General features: G+C 45.4%; 1 protein-coding gene across 1 annotated transcript in view; it reads right to left on the reverse strand.

The window, feature by feature from the left end:
* Positions 1 to 52: 52 nt before the first annotated feature.
* Positions 53 to 17,019, reverse strand: part of GOSR1 (golgi SNAP receptor complex member 1) — a gene marked incomplete at its 3' end in the record, with an annotated part of 465,216 nt that continues 448,249 nt past the window's right edge. The window contains 1 exon segment of the mRNA XM_044054478.1: positions 53 to 374. Within this exon segment, the coding sequence (XP_043910413.1) occupies positions 250 to 374 (125 nt within the window).

The following is a 17,019-nucleotide window of genomic DNA, read 5'->3' on the forward strand; positions in this document are numbered from 1 at the left end:
ATCGCAGACAGATTGCTGGAACAGCGGATTAGTACACCCTTTCAGAAAATAGATTTGGGGAAACCAATGAGAAGATTCTGGAAAGCGGATAGTACACCTTTCACATAAGAACAGTACAGTGTAGTCAGTGGTAGAAATCCAGATCCAAGGCATCTCCTCATGAACGAAAAACAGCCTAGGGTTTCAGGGCATCTGACAACATCCAAGGCTGAAGGATGTCTGAGAAACAAAGACAGTGGTGGTGAACCATCAGTGGAAGGCATATAACAACAATAGAATTGTACAGATCCCGATCACTGCACCCAAAATTAATGAGTCTCGCCGTTTTCTTAGGTTTATCCTCTGGATCAGGTTGTTGACTGCAGGAAACCGATCTGGAAAGCAGTTAAGGAAGTCAAACAGTATGCAGAACCTACTGTACACTTCAGTATAATATCTTACTTCTCACTTAGCTCCCAGCCCCATTACTGCACACCCTCCACCATCACAAGCCTCCATTTCCTACTTCGTTGGTTGTAACTACAATTCACAATCTACTGTCTTCTTTTGGGACTGCCACCTCTACTAGCATCATCATGGGACCCTTCACAGACCAATGGTATTTTTGTTTTTCCTGAGCTTTGGCCCCTACTGTGATCCCAACTGTATGCACTGCTCCCATACTCGCTCAACCACCAGGGAAGTGCTACTGTCAGGAAAGTACCAAACCGATTTTCCCATGATGGGCTGGTCAATACAGACTAGAGCGCACCCATCTCAACCAGTCCATCAGTTACACAAGCATAAATCAAAAGCACAACAGTGGGCTGGCAGGAGACACTGCTGTATATCTATAAATTAATAGTATAAAAAATATAATCAACCTTGACTCACACTCAAGACACTGAAAGTATGCAATCATTAAAAAGCAACTGGAAACAAGAAACACACTGAATAATAGGTGAAGAAAGAATGCAGGCTACCCATCACTCATTTCTTCTACAGAACTCCCTAATCAGTTTGGTAGATAGTGCAAGTGCAGAGGATTAAGGCTTTAAACTATCAAAGAGTTGATTCCTGTATTCCAGGATTCAACTCCATCAGCCTCTCTTTGCTTACTGTTTAACTCTCAGCAAGTCACTTAACTCAACAATATGCTGAGGCAACTGGGAAACTGAGCTATGCTCCTCAATGATTTCCTAGACCACACACCTACTACCTCTACCTATGAATTTAAGAAACTAATCACCTGAAAACCAGAAAAGGCAACAAAAATCAAAAGACAGAAAAATACATTTGTGCTGGCAACTTACCATAAATGTTTGAATATTTTCACTGCTGCAGTCGTGACTTCAGGATTCCTGTCAAAACTTTTTTGTCCTTTCTGAACCAAGAGACTTGCGGGCAGGAGTGAAAGCAAAATGTACAGTTTTGTACCTACCATAAATGTAGATGTTAGAGTGCTAATACAGCTGCAGTCATAACAGATGGGTTCTCCTGCCGTCAGGCGGGTCCTCGGTCGGCCGAATTCCAAAGTCTAGGTCCGGCGTCGGTTGTCGTCGCTTCTTCCCTGACATCAGTGCGACAGGGGTATAAAAGAACCAGCCAACGCCATTTTCTTCAGTTTTTCTTGCCCCAGATGTCAGGTGCCCCCAGAAGGAAGGCAATACATAAAATTATGTAGCAATGCAATGCAATATAATCAAAAAACAGTAGTTGCAAGCAAATACACCATAAAAGAATACCCCTAGCGGGGAAGGAGGGAGGGAAACCTGGACTGCAGCTGTATTAGCACTAACATCTACATTTATGGTAGGTACAAAACTGTACTATGTTCATCGTGCATACAGCTGCAGTCATAACAGATGGGTAGAATCCCAAAGCTAAGAAAGGGGTGGTAGGCACTAGGTGGAACTAGGAGGAGCCAAAATGCCCTGCAAGACTGCATTGGCAAAGCCTGCTCTAGATTTGGAGTATAATGGTAGGTTGTAGTGTTTGGAGAAGGTATGCACAGAACTCCAAGTGGCTGCTTCCAAAATATCCTTGGTAGGAACTCCTCAGTGGAAGGCTGCAGAGGTGGCTGTGGCCCTGGCGGAATGAGTTCTAATGCCTGTAGGTACAGTTTTGCCATGAAAGGAATAGCAAAAGCGTATGCAGTGGATATCCATTTTGAGACTGTCTGTTTGGAAATTGGTTTTCCTTGTGCTCCTACCGCATAGGCCACAAAGAGCTGTTCTGATTTTCTGAAAGGTTTTGTTCTGTCCAAATAACGCAGTAGCCTGTGGATGTCCAAGGAGTGTAGTAATCTCTCTCCTTTGTTTTGAGGATTGGGATAAAAAGTAGGTAAATGTATGGCCTGATTTAAAGCTACCCTGGATACCACTTTAGGCATAAAGGACGGGTTGGTTCGTAAGGAAACTCTGTCCTGATGGAAGATGATAAAAGGCTGAACAGCCATGAGAGCCTGTAGTTCTGAAACTCTACGAGCTGAAGTGATAGCCAGAAGGAAAGCTGTTTTCCAGGACAAATATTGCAAATCTGATGAGGCAGCTGGCTCAAAAGGAGGCAAAGTCAGTTTTTCCAGAATGAAATTGAGATCCCAAGCAGGTATTGGTTGTTTCCTTGGAGGTCTTAAATTCTTAGCCCCTCTGAGGAACTGTCTTAAAAGAGGGTGAGAGAATAAAGGAGAATCTGTGTTGTATTCTGCAGAAATGGCTAAGGCATGGATTTTGATGGAGGAGAACGAAAGTCCACTGCTTAGCAGTTCAGCCAAATATTGTAGTATTTGAGGTAAATTCAGTTTTCCAGGGTTCTGGCCCTTTTTCTCATTCCAGACACAAAAAAGTACAGTTTTGTACCTACCATAAATGTAGATGTCCGATAGATATGCAACTGCAGTCCTGACATATGGGTTGTCCTGCCTCAGGCAGCCCTTCGGTCGGCCGGATTCCAAAGTCTGGGTCCGGCATCAGCTGAAGTCGCCTCTTCCCCGACGTCAGAGCAGCTGGGGTATAAAAGCATCAGCCGACGCCATCTTCTTCAGTGTTTCTTGCCCCAGATGCCAGGTGCCCTCCAAGGAAGGCTAAATTTAGAGAATGGATAAAAATTCCAGACATGCACAACAGTAATAAACAGATACACCATAACAGATATCCCCAGCTAATTTGAAAAAGGGGGGAGTGGACCCTAAAAAAAAGAGAATTACAGTGGGGTAGGAGGGAGGGAAAACCTGACTACAGTTGCATATCTATCGGACATCTACATTTATGGTAGGTACAAAACTGCACTATGTCCTTCAAGAATGCAACTGCAGTCCTGACATATGGGTTGAATACCATAGCCAAGCTGGGGGTGGTAGGATCTAAGATAAGGATGGTGTAGCTAAAATGCCCTGCAGGACTGCAGAAGCAAAGCCTGCTTGGGATCTGGAATATAAAGGCAGGTTGTAATGTTTGGAAAATGTATGCACGGAGCTCCATGTAGCAGCTTCTAGAATGTCCTTTGTAGCCACCCCTCTTAGAAAGGCTGTGGAGGTGGCTGTAGCTCTGGTGGAGTGTGGCCTGATATTGGCTGGCACACCTTTTCCATGGAAAGAGTAGCAGAATCTGATGCAGTTTCCAATCCATTTTGAAATTGTTTGTTTGGAAATTGCCTTTCCTTGTACTCCAGCAGCGTAAGCTACAAATAGTTGGTCAGACTTTCTGTTGGCCTTTGTTCTGTCCAAGTAGTAGCGCAATTGCCTGTGTATGTCCAAAGTGTGCAGAAGCTTTTCTCCTTTATTTTGAGGATTGGGAAAGAAGGTAGGCAGGTGAATTGCTTGATTTAGAGAAACCCTGGATATCACTTTTGGCATGAATGAAGGATTGGTTCTTAAAGAGACTCTGTCCTGATGGAAAATGAGAAATGGAGGTACTGCCATGAGGGCCTGTATCTCCGAGACTCTTCTTGCTGAAGTAATTGCCAACAGAAAAACTGTTTTCCAGGAGAGAAATTGCAATTCTGAAGATACTGCTGGCTCAAAAGGAGGAAGAGTTAATTTTTCCAAGACGAAGTTAAGGTCCCATGCAGGCACTGGTGGTTTTCTTGGAGGTTTAATACTCTATCCCTCTTAGAAACTGTCTTTGCAAAGGATGTGAAAACACAGGTGGATCACAGTTGTATTTTGCTGAAATTGCTGAAGCGTGTATTTTTATGGAAGAATAGGAAAGGCCATTGTGAAGCATTTCTGCCAAGTATTCTAGTATCTGTGGGATGCTCATTACTGATGCATCCTGACCCTTGTTGGCATTCCAGACGTTGAATCTCTTCCATTTGGCTGAATAAGTTTTTCTGGTGGAAGGCCTGCGTGCCTCCAGTAAGATCTCTTGAACTTTTTTGGAGAGAGAGATATGGGGAGAAGTCATGGGACCCTCCAAGCTGTCAGTTGCAATGTTTGCAGGTTGGGATGAATAGTCCTGTAATTGTGCTGAGTTATAAGCAGAGGCCATTGAGGAAGGAGCCACGGATTGGTGCGAGTTATGCTCCTTAGTAATGGATACCAGTGCTGTCTTGGCCAGTCTGGAGCTATCAAAATGCCTTTCGGTTGTTCTGCTTTGATCTTCAGTAACACCTTGGTCATTAATGGTAGAGGTGGGAATGCATAGATTGTTAGAGAATTCCAGCTCAAGGAGAGTGCATCCATTCTCCAGGCTTGAGGATTCCAGCTGAAGGAGAGTGCATCCATTCTCCAGGCTTGAGGATGGATGTACTGAGCAGAACCTTCTTCAGATGATGATTGAGGTGTGAGGCAAAGAGATCTATGTCCGGCCTTCCCCATGCACTAGTTATTTGTGAAAAAATGTCTGGATGCAACATCCATTCGTGCGGGTCCATAATGTTTCTGCTTAGACTGTCCGCCAGAACATTGTCCTTGCCTGGGACAAACTGGGATTGCAACTGTATGTTCAGTTTCAGGGACTTTTCCCAAAGAGTCATTGTTAGTCTGCAGAGGGGGTAAGAATGGGTGCCTCCCTGTTTATGTACCACATAACAGTGGTGTTGTCTGTCTATTAGCAGATGGCCTTGTTGAAGAAATTTTCCGAAGGCCTCGATTGCATGAATCACTGACAACATCTCTTTTTGATTGATGTGCAGATGCAATTCTCGGGGTGCCCATTGCCCTTGAACGCATCTGCCCTCCATGTGCGCCCCCCATCCATGATCTGAGGCGTCTGTTGTAATGGTTTGGCTTGCTTGAGGTTTGTTGAAAGACATGCCTTTGTTTAGCTGGCTTGCTTGTGCCCACCACAAAAATTCCTGTTGTAGACATGGAATGAGTGGAATAATTGCTTCTAAGTTGTGGCTGTGTTGAGACCATAAACTTTTTAGGTACCATTGTAGTTTTCTCATGTGTAGTCTTGCCAGTGGAATCAGAAGAATGCAAAATGCCATGAAACCCAGGGCCTGCAGGATTTTCCTTGCAGTCATCTGGGTGTGCTTTGCTAGGCTTTTGAAGTAATCTGGTAATTGTTCTTGTTTTTCTTCTGTGAGGAAAGCCATTTGGGAGTTTGTGTCCAGTTTGGCTCCTAGAAAAATTATTTGTTGGGATGGCAGTAGTCTTGATTTTTGAATGTTGACTGTGTATCCCAAAGCCTGTAGTAAGTGAATGACATAGTCCAAGTTTCTTATCTAGGCTTGCTTGCTGTCCGCTTGTATAAGGCAGTCGTCCAGGTAAGGGTATATTTGTATCCCCTGGAGTCTGCAATGTGCAATTACTGATGCCAGGCATTTCGTGAATACTCTGGGCGCAGTAGATAAGCCAAAAGGCAATGCTGAGAATTGATAATGCTCTGACCCTGCAAGAAATCTGAGGTATCTTCTGCAGCTGTGTCTGATTGGGACATGCAGGTATGCCTCCTTGAGGTCCAGAGTAACCAGCCAATACCCCTTGCCCAGCATGGGAAGAAGTTGCTGTAACGTCAGCATTTTGAATTCTGGCACAATGAGAAAAGTGTTTAGAGCGGACAAGTCCAGTACAGGTCTCCATTGCTTTTCTTTTCTTGGAACAAGGAACAGTCTTGAGTAGAATTCCTGGCCTTGTTCCTGAGGAGGAACCTTTTCTATTGCTTTGATTTGTAGCAGCTTTGAAACTTGTATGAGTGCCTCTGCCCTTTGATTTTGTGGCAGGTTTGGCATGCCTTGTCTTGTTGGTAAGGTATGGAAGTGGAACCTGTAACCTTTGTCTATTATGTCCAAAATCCATTTGTCCTTTGTAAAAGTGCGATTTTTGAAAATAAAGATAATTTTCCGCCTAAAGGTGCTTCCTTTGAGCCTTGGTCGTGATTGTCAAAGTCAAGTCATTGTGATTGTCCCTGTGGAGCAGTAGAAGTCCCTGCGCCACTTCTCTGATTAGTTGGTTGCCATTGGCGGCCCCTGTAGGAGCCTTGGTATTGCCCTCTACCTCGAGCACGCCTGTTTTTTCCCCTTTGGAACTTGTCAGTGTCTGGAAAGGACCAATTCTTCGAAGGCCAATTCCTACTGAACCTTGGTGGCTGACCTGGAGGAAATTATTTGACTGTTTGTACTGATTTAGCCTTTTCCTCAATTGATTTCAACACACCCTGTGCATTAGCACCAAATAGCTTTTCTTTTTCCAGAGGTGCATCTAGAAGCTTTACTTTAACATGATCTGGTAATGTCTGTTCTTTCAACCAAGCATGTCTACGTATGACGGCCCCTGTCATAGCTGCCCTACATGAAGCTTCCAATGCATCATAACCACACTGAAGAAAATGATTGCTAACCTGCTGAGTATTACGAACCAAATCCTGCAAGGCCTTTCTATCTAAAGGCTCAGGAGAGGCTAATTTTTTCTGCAAATCATCCATCAAGAAATCCTGATACTGAAACATATGAAAAAGACAGTTAAGTGCCCTCATGGCAAGGGTGGATGAGGTATAAACTTTTTTACCCCACCTCTCCAGGGACCTAGATTCCCTGTCTGCGGGCAAAGGATTTTTGGCCATGGAAGTGGCCACTCCTTTGGGCCCCTGAGAAATAGTTTCTATATCAACAGAGTGGGCCTTAAAGAGATGTTTATGAGTTTCAGGAACCCTGTAATATCTGTCTGGCTTGATAGGAGCAGGAGGGAGAGAATCAGGAGAAGTACTGGAGTCTGAGAACACATCATCCAATACATCTAACACTGGGGGAATAGCTAAAGGCCTGTGCTGGGGTAACTTGAGGAAAGTCCGAAGCCTTTTCCTGGAGTCGGAGAGATCCTGGCCCTGCCACTGAAAATGCTCTCTCATGGAGTGGAGAATTTCCCCGAAAGAAAAATCCTCGGGAGGAGAGGCAGAGGGAATGGATTCATCAGCATCAGAATCCTCATAGGCCGGGAAGGATTCTTCCTGGGAATCAGAATGGCCTGACTCACCAGAGGCTTCATCTGAGGAAAGGGTATCTGCCTGCTCAACCCTAGGCCTTTTGTCTGAAGGCGGTTGAGAACCTCTGTCTGGATGAGCCTGAGAGCCCCTGATTAAAGAAATTAGATCTGCAGCTAAAGTCATGATCTGTTCATCAGAAGTGGGACCCTGTGGAAAAGATTTAGGAGGGTGAGACTTAGCCTGGCTGGCAGCCTTAGCACGTGTGTAGGCCTTGACGGACATAGACACAGGAGGCCTAGCTGCCCCACATGCTGGAGTAACTTTGTCCACTGGTATGGTGTCAGACAAATCTTGGGCTTCGGTTTCAGGAGGAAAATCAACAACCGGCACCGGGGTAGCCTCCGGGACCGAAGTGTGCAGTAAAGCGGTGTCGTCGGCCTGGAGCGGTTGAATTACCGCCTCCGAAGAGAGGGATGCACTCGCGGTAGGCTTTGGCGTGGTGCCGGTGGAAGTCGCGGGCCGCGAATGTCGGTCCCGGTCCTTCCGTTTTTGGAAATATGTGCTGTCAGTAGTTCCGACGGCATGATATAGGAGTAATTTTCCCAAAAAAAGTCTTCAGCAAATTCTGCCCGGCGCCTAAGTGTGCACTTATTGAAGCAAGCACAGGCAGCACAGGCCGAGACGTCGTGGTCTGGGCCGAGGCAGGGAAGGCAGTAAGAATGGAAGTCCTTATGAGGTATTTGTTTACCACAAGACAAGCAATTATTAACTTTTGCAGTTTTATCTGACATCGGCTGAGGCAAGAAAAGGTTCCCCAACGGGGTACTTAGCTTTTTGATGACTTCGGATCTGAAAACACAGGAGCTGGCCGACCGGCACTTGCAAACTGCTTCGAGCACCGCGCGGCAAGAAAGACTGAAGAAGATGGCGTCGGCTGATGCTTTTATACCCCAGCCGCTTTGACTTTGGGGAAGAGGCGACTTCAGCCGACGCCGGACCCAGACTTTGGAATCTGGCCGACCGAAGGGCTGCCTGAGGCAGGACAACCCATATGTCAGGACTGCAGTTGCATTCTTGAAGGACATAGTTTCCATTTTGCGGAGTAAGCTTTTCTAGTTGATGGCCTTCTGGCCTCCAAAATGACATCCTGCACCTCCTTGGAGAGTAGGGCCTGCTGTGATGCTAAGGAATCTTCCATGCGGCTAGATTGAGTGTTTTTAGCTGACTGTGATGAGTTTTGAAGCTGTGCTGAGTCAGAAGAAGAGGCATTAGAGGCAGGGTCCATGGAGGGGAATGAGTCAGGCTCCTTAGGAGTGGGTACCAGTGTTGCCTTGGCCAGTCCGGAGCAATGAGGATCATCTTTGGTCTGTCTGCTCTGGTCTTCAATAGGACTTTGGGCAGCAGAGGAAGAGGCGGGAAGGCATAAACTGTCATTGATGTCCAACTGAAAGAGAGAGCGTCCACTCTCCAGGCCTTTGGAAGGAAGATCCTCGAGCAGAATTTTGTCAATTGATGATTTTTGTGGGAGGCAAAGAGATCTATGTCTGGCCTTCCCCATTCTTGCATTATTTCTGTAAAAACTTGTGGATGCAACTTCCATTCGTGTGGATCTGTCATATTCCTGCTTAGGTTGTCTGCCAGTGTGTTTTCCTTGCCTGGCAAGTACTGTGCTTGTAGTTCCATTTGTAAGTCCATGGCCATGTTCCACAGTGACATGGCCAGTCTGCATAGGGGATAAGAATGTGTTCCTCCCTGCTTGTTTATGTACCACATAACTGTGGTGTTGTCCGTTCTTATCAATAGTTGACCTGGTTGTAGAAGGTCCTTGAAAGCTATAATAGCATTTATTACTGCTAGCATTTCTTTTTGATTGATGTGAAGGTGCATTTCTTTTTGGGACCATTTGCCCTGAATGCACTGGTCTGTCATGTGCGCCCCCCAGACATAGTCCGAGGCATCTGTTGTGATGGCTCGATTTGCTTGAGGCTGGCTGAATGGAAGACCTGTGTTTGTTTGACATGCTTGAGCCCACCACAGAAATTCCTTTTGCAGACATGGAATTAGTGTATTATTGTTTCCAAACTGTGGCTGTGTTGAGACCATATGTTTTTTAGGTACCATTGTAGTTTTCTCATATGCAGCTTTGCACATGGGATTAGTAAGATGCAAGATGCCATGAATCCCAGAGCCTGCAGGATTTTCCTTGCAGTCAGCCTGGTGCAATTTGCCAGTGTTCTGAAATATTGAATTAGTTGCCCCTGCTTCTCTGGCATGAGGTAGGCCCATCTGGGTGTTTGTGTCCAAATTGGCACCCAGGAAAATTATATTCAGAGAGGGTATTAGCCTTGATTTCTCTTTGTTGACTGTGTATCCCAGAGAGTTTAATAACATTATTACATAAGACAGATGTTTCAGAAGAATGTGCTTGCTGTCCGCTTGGATCAGGCAGTCGTCCAAATAAGGGTATATTTGTATCCCTTGAAGTCTGCAGTAGGCAATTACTGATGCCAGGCATTTCGTGAATACTCTGGGCGCAGTAGATAAGCCAAAGGGCAATGCAGAGAATTGATAATGGGTTGAACCTGCAAGAAATCTGAGGTATCTTCTGCAATTTTGTCTGATTGGGACATGCAGGTAATGCCTCCTTGAGGTCCAATGTTACCAGCCAAGACTCCTTGCCCAGCATGGGAAGAAGTTGCTGTAGAGTGAGCATCCTGAATTTTGGTAAGAGTAGGAATGTGTTTAGGATGGAAAGATCCAAAATAGGTCTCCAATCTTTTCCCTTCCTTGGCACCAGAAATAGCCTGGAATAAAAACCTTGACCTTGTTCGTGTGTAGGTACCTCTTGAATAGCTTTCATGTTCATAAGATCTGAAATTTGCTTTTGTGCCTCTGCCCTTTGATTGTGTGGCAGGTTTGGCATGCCTCTCATTTTTGGAAGGGTATGAAAATGGAATTTATAGCCTCTGTTTATAATGTCCAGGATCTATTTGTCCTTTGTGACAACATGCCAAATTTTTGAGAATAGTGCCAGCTTTCCTCCTAAGGGGGCTGCCATTTGAGACCTGGTTGGCCAGCAAAGGGGAAAGTCATTGGGTCTGCTTTCTGAAAGATTGTGAGTTGTCCTCACCACCTCTTTGTGTAGGAGCTTGCCACTGTCTGCCTCTGTACGATCCTTGTGATTGTCCTCTGCCCCTCGGGCACCTGTATCTGCCTCTTTGGGGTCTGTCTGTGGCAGGAAAGGACCAGTTTTTGGAAGGCCAATTTCTACTAAAACGTGGGGGTTGAACCTGTAGAAATTCTTTCACAGTTTGCATTGATTTAGCTTTTTCCTCCATTTTCCGTAATACTTCCTCAGCATTTGCCCCAAATAGTACATCCTTTTGAAGAGGGTCTAGTAATTTAGCTTTGACATGATCAGGCAAGGCTTGTTCCTTGAGCCAGGCATGCCTACGTATGACTGAGCCTGTAACAGCAGCTCTAACATGAGGCCTCTAGAGCATCAAAACCACATTGTAAGGCATGTTTACCCACTTGTTCTGCACTATGCATCAAATCCTGCAACTCCTTCAAGTCTGGTTGTTTAGGTTGTGACATTTTACTTTTCAATTGAGATAACAGAAACTGTTGGTATTTTAGCATATGAAACTGACAGTTTAAGGCTCTCATGGTTAAGGTAGCCGAGGTATATACCTTTTTTCCCCACCTTTCTAAGGATCTGGAATCTCTCTCGGAAGGCAGTGGATTTTTAGCAATGGAAGCCTTAACTCCCTTGGGCCCCTGTGAGATGGTTTCTAGGTCAGCAGCATGGCTTTTGTAAAGAAATTGGTGTGAGTCAGAAACCCTGTAGTACCTGTCCGGCTTAACTGGAGCTGGGGGTAGAGAGTCCGGGTTAAGGCAGGCCTCCGAGTAAACATCATCTAGGATGTCCAAGACAGAAGGTATATAGCCAGAGGCTTGTGCTGGGGTAACAAAAGAAATTCCCTGAGCCTTTTCTTGGAATCTGAATAATCCTAGCCTTCCCAGTGGAAGTGTTCCCTTAAGGTATGCAAAGTTTCCCCAAATGAGTAATCCTCAGGGGGGGATACAGAAGGAATAGACTCCTCTGCATCAGAGTCTTCAAAAGGGGAGTAAGACTGTTCCTGATCATCAGAGTGCTCTGAAATAATGGAGCCCTGATCAGGAGGAGGGGGAATCTTCCTCCACTCTGGGCCTTTTGTCCGGAGGTGGCTGAGAACCTCTGATTAGAGTAATTAAATCCTCAGCCATTTTAAGCATCTGTTTCTTAGGCATGGGGCCTGGAGATGGGCCCTGTGTAGCTGGTCTTTTAGGGTGCATGGATGCTTTAGACATGGTGAAAGCCTTGATGGAGAAAGAAGAGGAAGGTCTGAAGACACCTTGAGTGGAGGTGGACCTGTCCACATTCTGTGCTTCAACGCCAAGAGTGTCTTCGGTATCTGTAGTCGGGGTGTGGGCCGAGGAGCCTGCAACCTCGGGTACAGGAGACACCGCCAAAGATGTGTCGTCGGTAATCAGGGGCTGCGTAGGCACCTCACTGAGAACCGGACCACGTGGAGTCGGCTTTGGCGTGGTGTCGGTAGAGGCCGCGGACCTCGAGTGTCAGTCCCTGTCTTTGCGGTTTTTAGACAAAACCAGAGTCGGAGTATCTGACGACATGGTATAGTTAAATGCTTTCCCAAAAAAATGCTGGGCGAACTCCGCCCGACGCTTAATAGTGCGTTTGTTGAAGGTAGCACAAAAGTGACAGACCGAGACGTCGTGGTCTGGGCCTAAACAAGGTATACAGAGGGAATGGAAATCCTTATGCGGTATTTGCTTCCCACAAGAAATACAATTATTAACTTTGTCTGACATCGGTCTGAGGCAAGAAAAGTTTCCCCAACAGGGTACTTAGCTTTTAAGACTACTTCAGTTTCCAAATTTTTCATAATCTCAGGAGCTGGCCGACCGGCACTTGCGAACTGCTTCTGCTTCGGGCACCGCGTGGCAAGAAAGACTGAAGAAAATGGCGTTGGCTGGTTCTTTTATACCCCTATCGCACTGACGTCAGGGAAGAAGCAACGACAACCGATGCCGGATCTAGACTTTGGAATTCGGCCGACCGAGGACCTGCCTGACGGCAGGAGAACCCATCTGTTATGTCTGCAGCTGTATGCACGATGAACATCTGGACCTGCAAAAGTCATTCCCCACAGGGCAATGACCCAAAGTCCCAAAATCTACCTCTTCAGGTTCTGGATGAGTCCAGATAAAGAAAGGTGCCTGGCAGAGGCTAGACAAAGGAAAGTGGGTAAGGTAAATAGGGTACCTTCCCCGACAACAGGATACCCAAAGGAAGAAAGGATGGAGGTGGTGGGGAATTAAGAATGCAACAAGGAATATACTCAGACAACTACAATTACGGTGGGTTCTTACCACAACTGCACCATGTTTACCATGTTATTCAATGCTGAAGTCATGATAAATGGAAGATTCGCTGAGCACTCAGAGAAAGTTATAAAGATAGCAGATCATGAAGGATCACCATTACAAACCCTGTCCTGGCACTGAATGGAAAACATTGGTTCCAGAATTTGCAGAAAGTATGGACTGATGACTAGGTAGCCACTTCCAAAAGGGACTGTGTGTTTATACCCCTGAAGAAGGCTACTGTGAATCTAGTGTAATTGGCCTTAATATGGCTAGGAAAGTACAGCTGTGCAAAACCTTACAGTATTCTTCACCACAGAGAACACCTGCCAAGAATAGCCCAATGTCTGGCCAGTATAGCAAAGCCTTTAGATCTCGTACGCACTGTATGTCACATGTATGCTCCCTGTTCAGGACATACGGCATCCAAGTTATGTTTGGACGCAGTTACCCAGAAATGAATTATCTCAGTACAGAACAGTCTCAATAGGACATAAAAGGGGAATGCACAAGTACATACTGCACAGTGAAGAGAAGGATATCTACTGTTAAGATTTTACACAACTGTATATTACTGCTGCAGTATTCTTCACCACAGGGAGAGCACAAAAGCTCAAGAAAGGGAAGGGGAGGTGGAAGGCTGCGAAGAACCCTTAAAACTCATGCAGAATGGCTCTGGCAAAACCTGCTGTGGCTCTAGAAACCATATCCAATTTATAAAGCTTAGTAAAAGTATCAACTGAGGGCGGCCATGGTGGTGCAGTGGTCAGCATTGTCGCCTCACAGCAAGAGGTTCTCCGGTTTGATCCTCGGCTGGGGTGCCTTCTGTGCAGAGTCTGCATGTCCTCCCTGTGGCGACCTCTAACCGGGAAAAAGACATAAGAAGAAGAGTAAAAGTATCAACTGAAGACCAAGTACCATCCTTCAAGGATGGAATTGGTGTCCAACCTCTTGAGAGCACCAGCAGATGCAAAAGCCCTAGTGGAGTGAGCCCTAACAGAAGTAAATAGGCATTTGTCATGAAACAGCCAAACCCAATGTCCTGGGATGACAATAAAATGGTCAGACTTATGAATAGCCTTAGTTCTATGAAAATACCTGACCTGTCTTGTGCATACTTGAAAAGGGAGACGGACAAGACTTCCACACAGTGAAGTAATCCTGACAAAAGACAGATGGAACCCAAGAATCTCAGGTGATGATATGCCAGTTTCGAAGACAGAAGGACAGCTGAAGAGACAAGGGAACCTGGCAGAGGGATGGGGGGTAAGACTGTCAAAGAGAAGCAGGCTTGTTAGATAACGGAGGCTTCTGGGCCACAGAATCCTGAAAACTTAGGAGCTTGCCTACCACCCTTCCTGCCTTTAGTGGCCTGAAGAGGCTAGCTATGAAGAAAAGAAAGCATAGTAGGATTATTCCTCTGGAAATTAGGTACAGGAGAGACAAAAATATGTTTAAGGTCCTGCAAAACCTTACCTGTTCCTTGAAGAGACTTAAAACATACCAGCTGCAGCAGTTCCAAAGACATTTTTATTATCCAAAGGAGCATACAACAACTTGGCCTTAATGTCTTCTGGTAATGATTGTAGGCAAAGCCAAGAATAAAGCCTCATGACAGACCCAAACGCAGTAGCTCCAGAAGAGGCATCAGCAGAATCATACCTACACTTGACAGAGTGACACGCCACCTGAGAGGTGGAACCCAAAATAGGAAGAGCAGAATTTTTTGTCTTAGAATCAGGGATGTTGGAAAGAACCTGACAAGCCTGGGCAATCAAGGCCACAGCATATCTGGTCATGTAGGTTTGGTACTCGATGTACCAAAAGGCCAAAGTAGATGCAGTATATGCCTTACCAATTCTCTCCACTGTCTTATTATCCCTATCTGAAGGCAGAAGCTTGGATGAGGGAAAAAGTTTGGAAGGCTTGTCAGAGGAGACCGACAGCACAGCAAGGTCAGCAGAAGGACACTAAGAATTGACAAATCTTCAAGAACCTTACAGAACCGGTTACGTTTCTTTGGAACAGGAGACTGAAAATGAGGAGACCTGGAAGCAGCTATAAAGGTGTCTAAGTAGCCAACACAGGAGGAACTGCAGAAGGTTTAGCAGCTCATAATACCTTTTCTGGACATTACTTGATAAGAATTCCACTTAAAGTATTCCATTATTCTAGCTACACAGTCCTCAAAAGTAGACTCGGGACTAATGGACTTATTCAACCGTCATAAGTCAAAAGCAAAGGCATGTGGGAAGAGTATGATAAGGACCCATCATCAGACTCTGAATTCTCATGGAGTAATTGGGTTCCTTAACCCACTTGAAAGGAGTAGAGGTCCATGGGGAATGAGGCACAGAAACCCTTTGCGAGGATTCAGGGATATTAAAGCATTAAACAGGCCTTGAGTAAACTCCTGCCATTTCCTTCGAGGATCCTTTGGGTGTAAAGTAGTATTATTAGTTTTCTGCTTTTTCTTGGTAGGAACATCAGCCCTAGCAAACACTTGGGGTTGTGACCATTGATGAGATTCACCAAGAGTACCCAGAACTTCTTCCCTGACCAGAACCTGCAGAACCCCTTTAGGGCCCTACAAAATGATCAACCACGGTTCCTTCTTGACATCCAGAGCAAATGCCTGCAAAGCTTCAGAGGATGTGCAGGATCCATGGTGGCCTCTGACAGAGTCACAGCAGAGGAATCAGACAGACACCGGACGGCCTACAGAGCTATCACCAGTTTCTATAGAAACGTCTGGTGGAGGCTGGACAGCCAAAGCAACTGGATGAGATTTTGTGGCCTTCTTACTTAATGTTACCTCGGGGTTAGAAGATTTTGCCATGCTACGCTGGGCCAACAGTTTAAGCCTCCGGTTCTCGAGACAAGATGGCCAGGGAAGACAACTGACTTCTAAGAGTCTTAGGCACAAATACTTTAGAAATGCTACAGGATGCATGGTTGTGGGAAGTACCAGACAAAAAAAGACATTATTCGTATGAATGGGTCTCAATGAAGCAAGTACGGCTACCCTGGGACCTATGCTAAGGATTGTTTTTAGTAGAGGTAGAAAAGTACAGTTGTGTACCTACCATAAATGTAGATGTTCGAGTGTATTCACTGTTGCAGTCATTACACTTGGGTTATCCTTCTGGCAGGCTACCCGCAGTCGCCTGAATTCCAAAGTCCTGGTCCGGCGTCAGTTGCTGTTGCCTCATCCCTGACGTCAATGCACCAGGGGTATATAAGATGCAGCCAACGCCATTTTCTTCAGTTTTTTCTTGCCCCAGATGTCAGGTGCCCCCAAGAAGGTAGGTAATACACATTGCTAATAAAAAACATACACTAAAATAAACAATACCTTCATCTACAAGCAAATACACCACATAGTTTGTATAGGATAGAGAAGTACAAACAAGTCCCAGCAAAGAAAGGGGGATGGTGGGTGGGTTACCTGGACTGCAACAGTGAATACACTCGAACATCTACATTTATGGTAGGTACACAACTGTACTATGTTCATCGTGTTTCACTGTTGCAGTCATTACACTTGGGTTGAATCCCAAAGCTGAGGTTGGGCGGCTGGGTCTAAATAGGATTAGGAGTGGCTATGGGGCCCTGCAGAACTGCAGTGGCAAAGCCTGCTCTGGATTTAGAGTAAAGAGGTAAGTGGTAGTGCTTGGAAAAAGTGTGCACAGAACTCCAAGTTGCAGCCTCCAAAATTTCCTTGGTTGGTACTCCTCTGAGAAAGGCTGCTGAAGTGGCTGCTGCCCTGGTAGAATGTGGACTAATATTCTTAGGCACTGACTTGCCATGCTGTGCATAGCAGAAACAAATACAGTGTCCTATCCATTTTGAAACAGTCTGCTTTTGAAATAGCCTTTCCTTGTGATCCTGCAGCATATGCCACAAACAGTTGCTCAGTTTTTCTGAAAGCTTTTGTTTTGTCCAAGTAGAATCATAGCTGCCTGTGTATGTCCAAATAGTGCAGAAGTCTCTCCCCTTTATTCTGGGGATTAGGATAAAATGTTGGCAAATGAATGGTTTGGTTAAGAGCCACACTGGATACTACCTTTGGCATAAATGTTGGGGTTGTCCTTAGAGAAACCCTGTCTGGATGAAAAATGATAAAAGGTTTCACTGCCATTAAATGCCTGTAACTCTGAGACTCTTCTTGCTGAAGTTATTGCTAGGAGCAGAGCAGTTTTCCATAAGAATTTTATATCAGCTGTATTGTATGGCTCAAAAGGAG

The sequence above is a fragment of the Protopterus annectens genome, chromosome 13.part0 (assembly GCF_019279795.1).
Source record: "Protopterus annectens isolate FY-2018-M chromosome 13.part0, PAN1.0, whole genome shotgun sequence".
Classification (NCBI taxonomy): Eukaryota; Metazoa; Chordata; order Ceratodontiformes; family Protopteridae; genus Protopterus; species Protopterus annectens.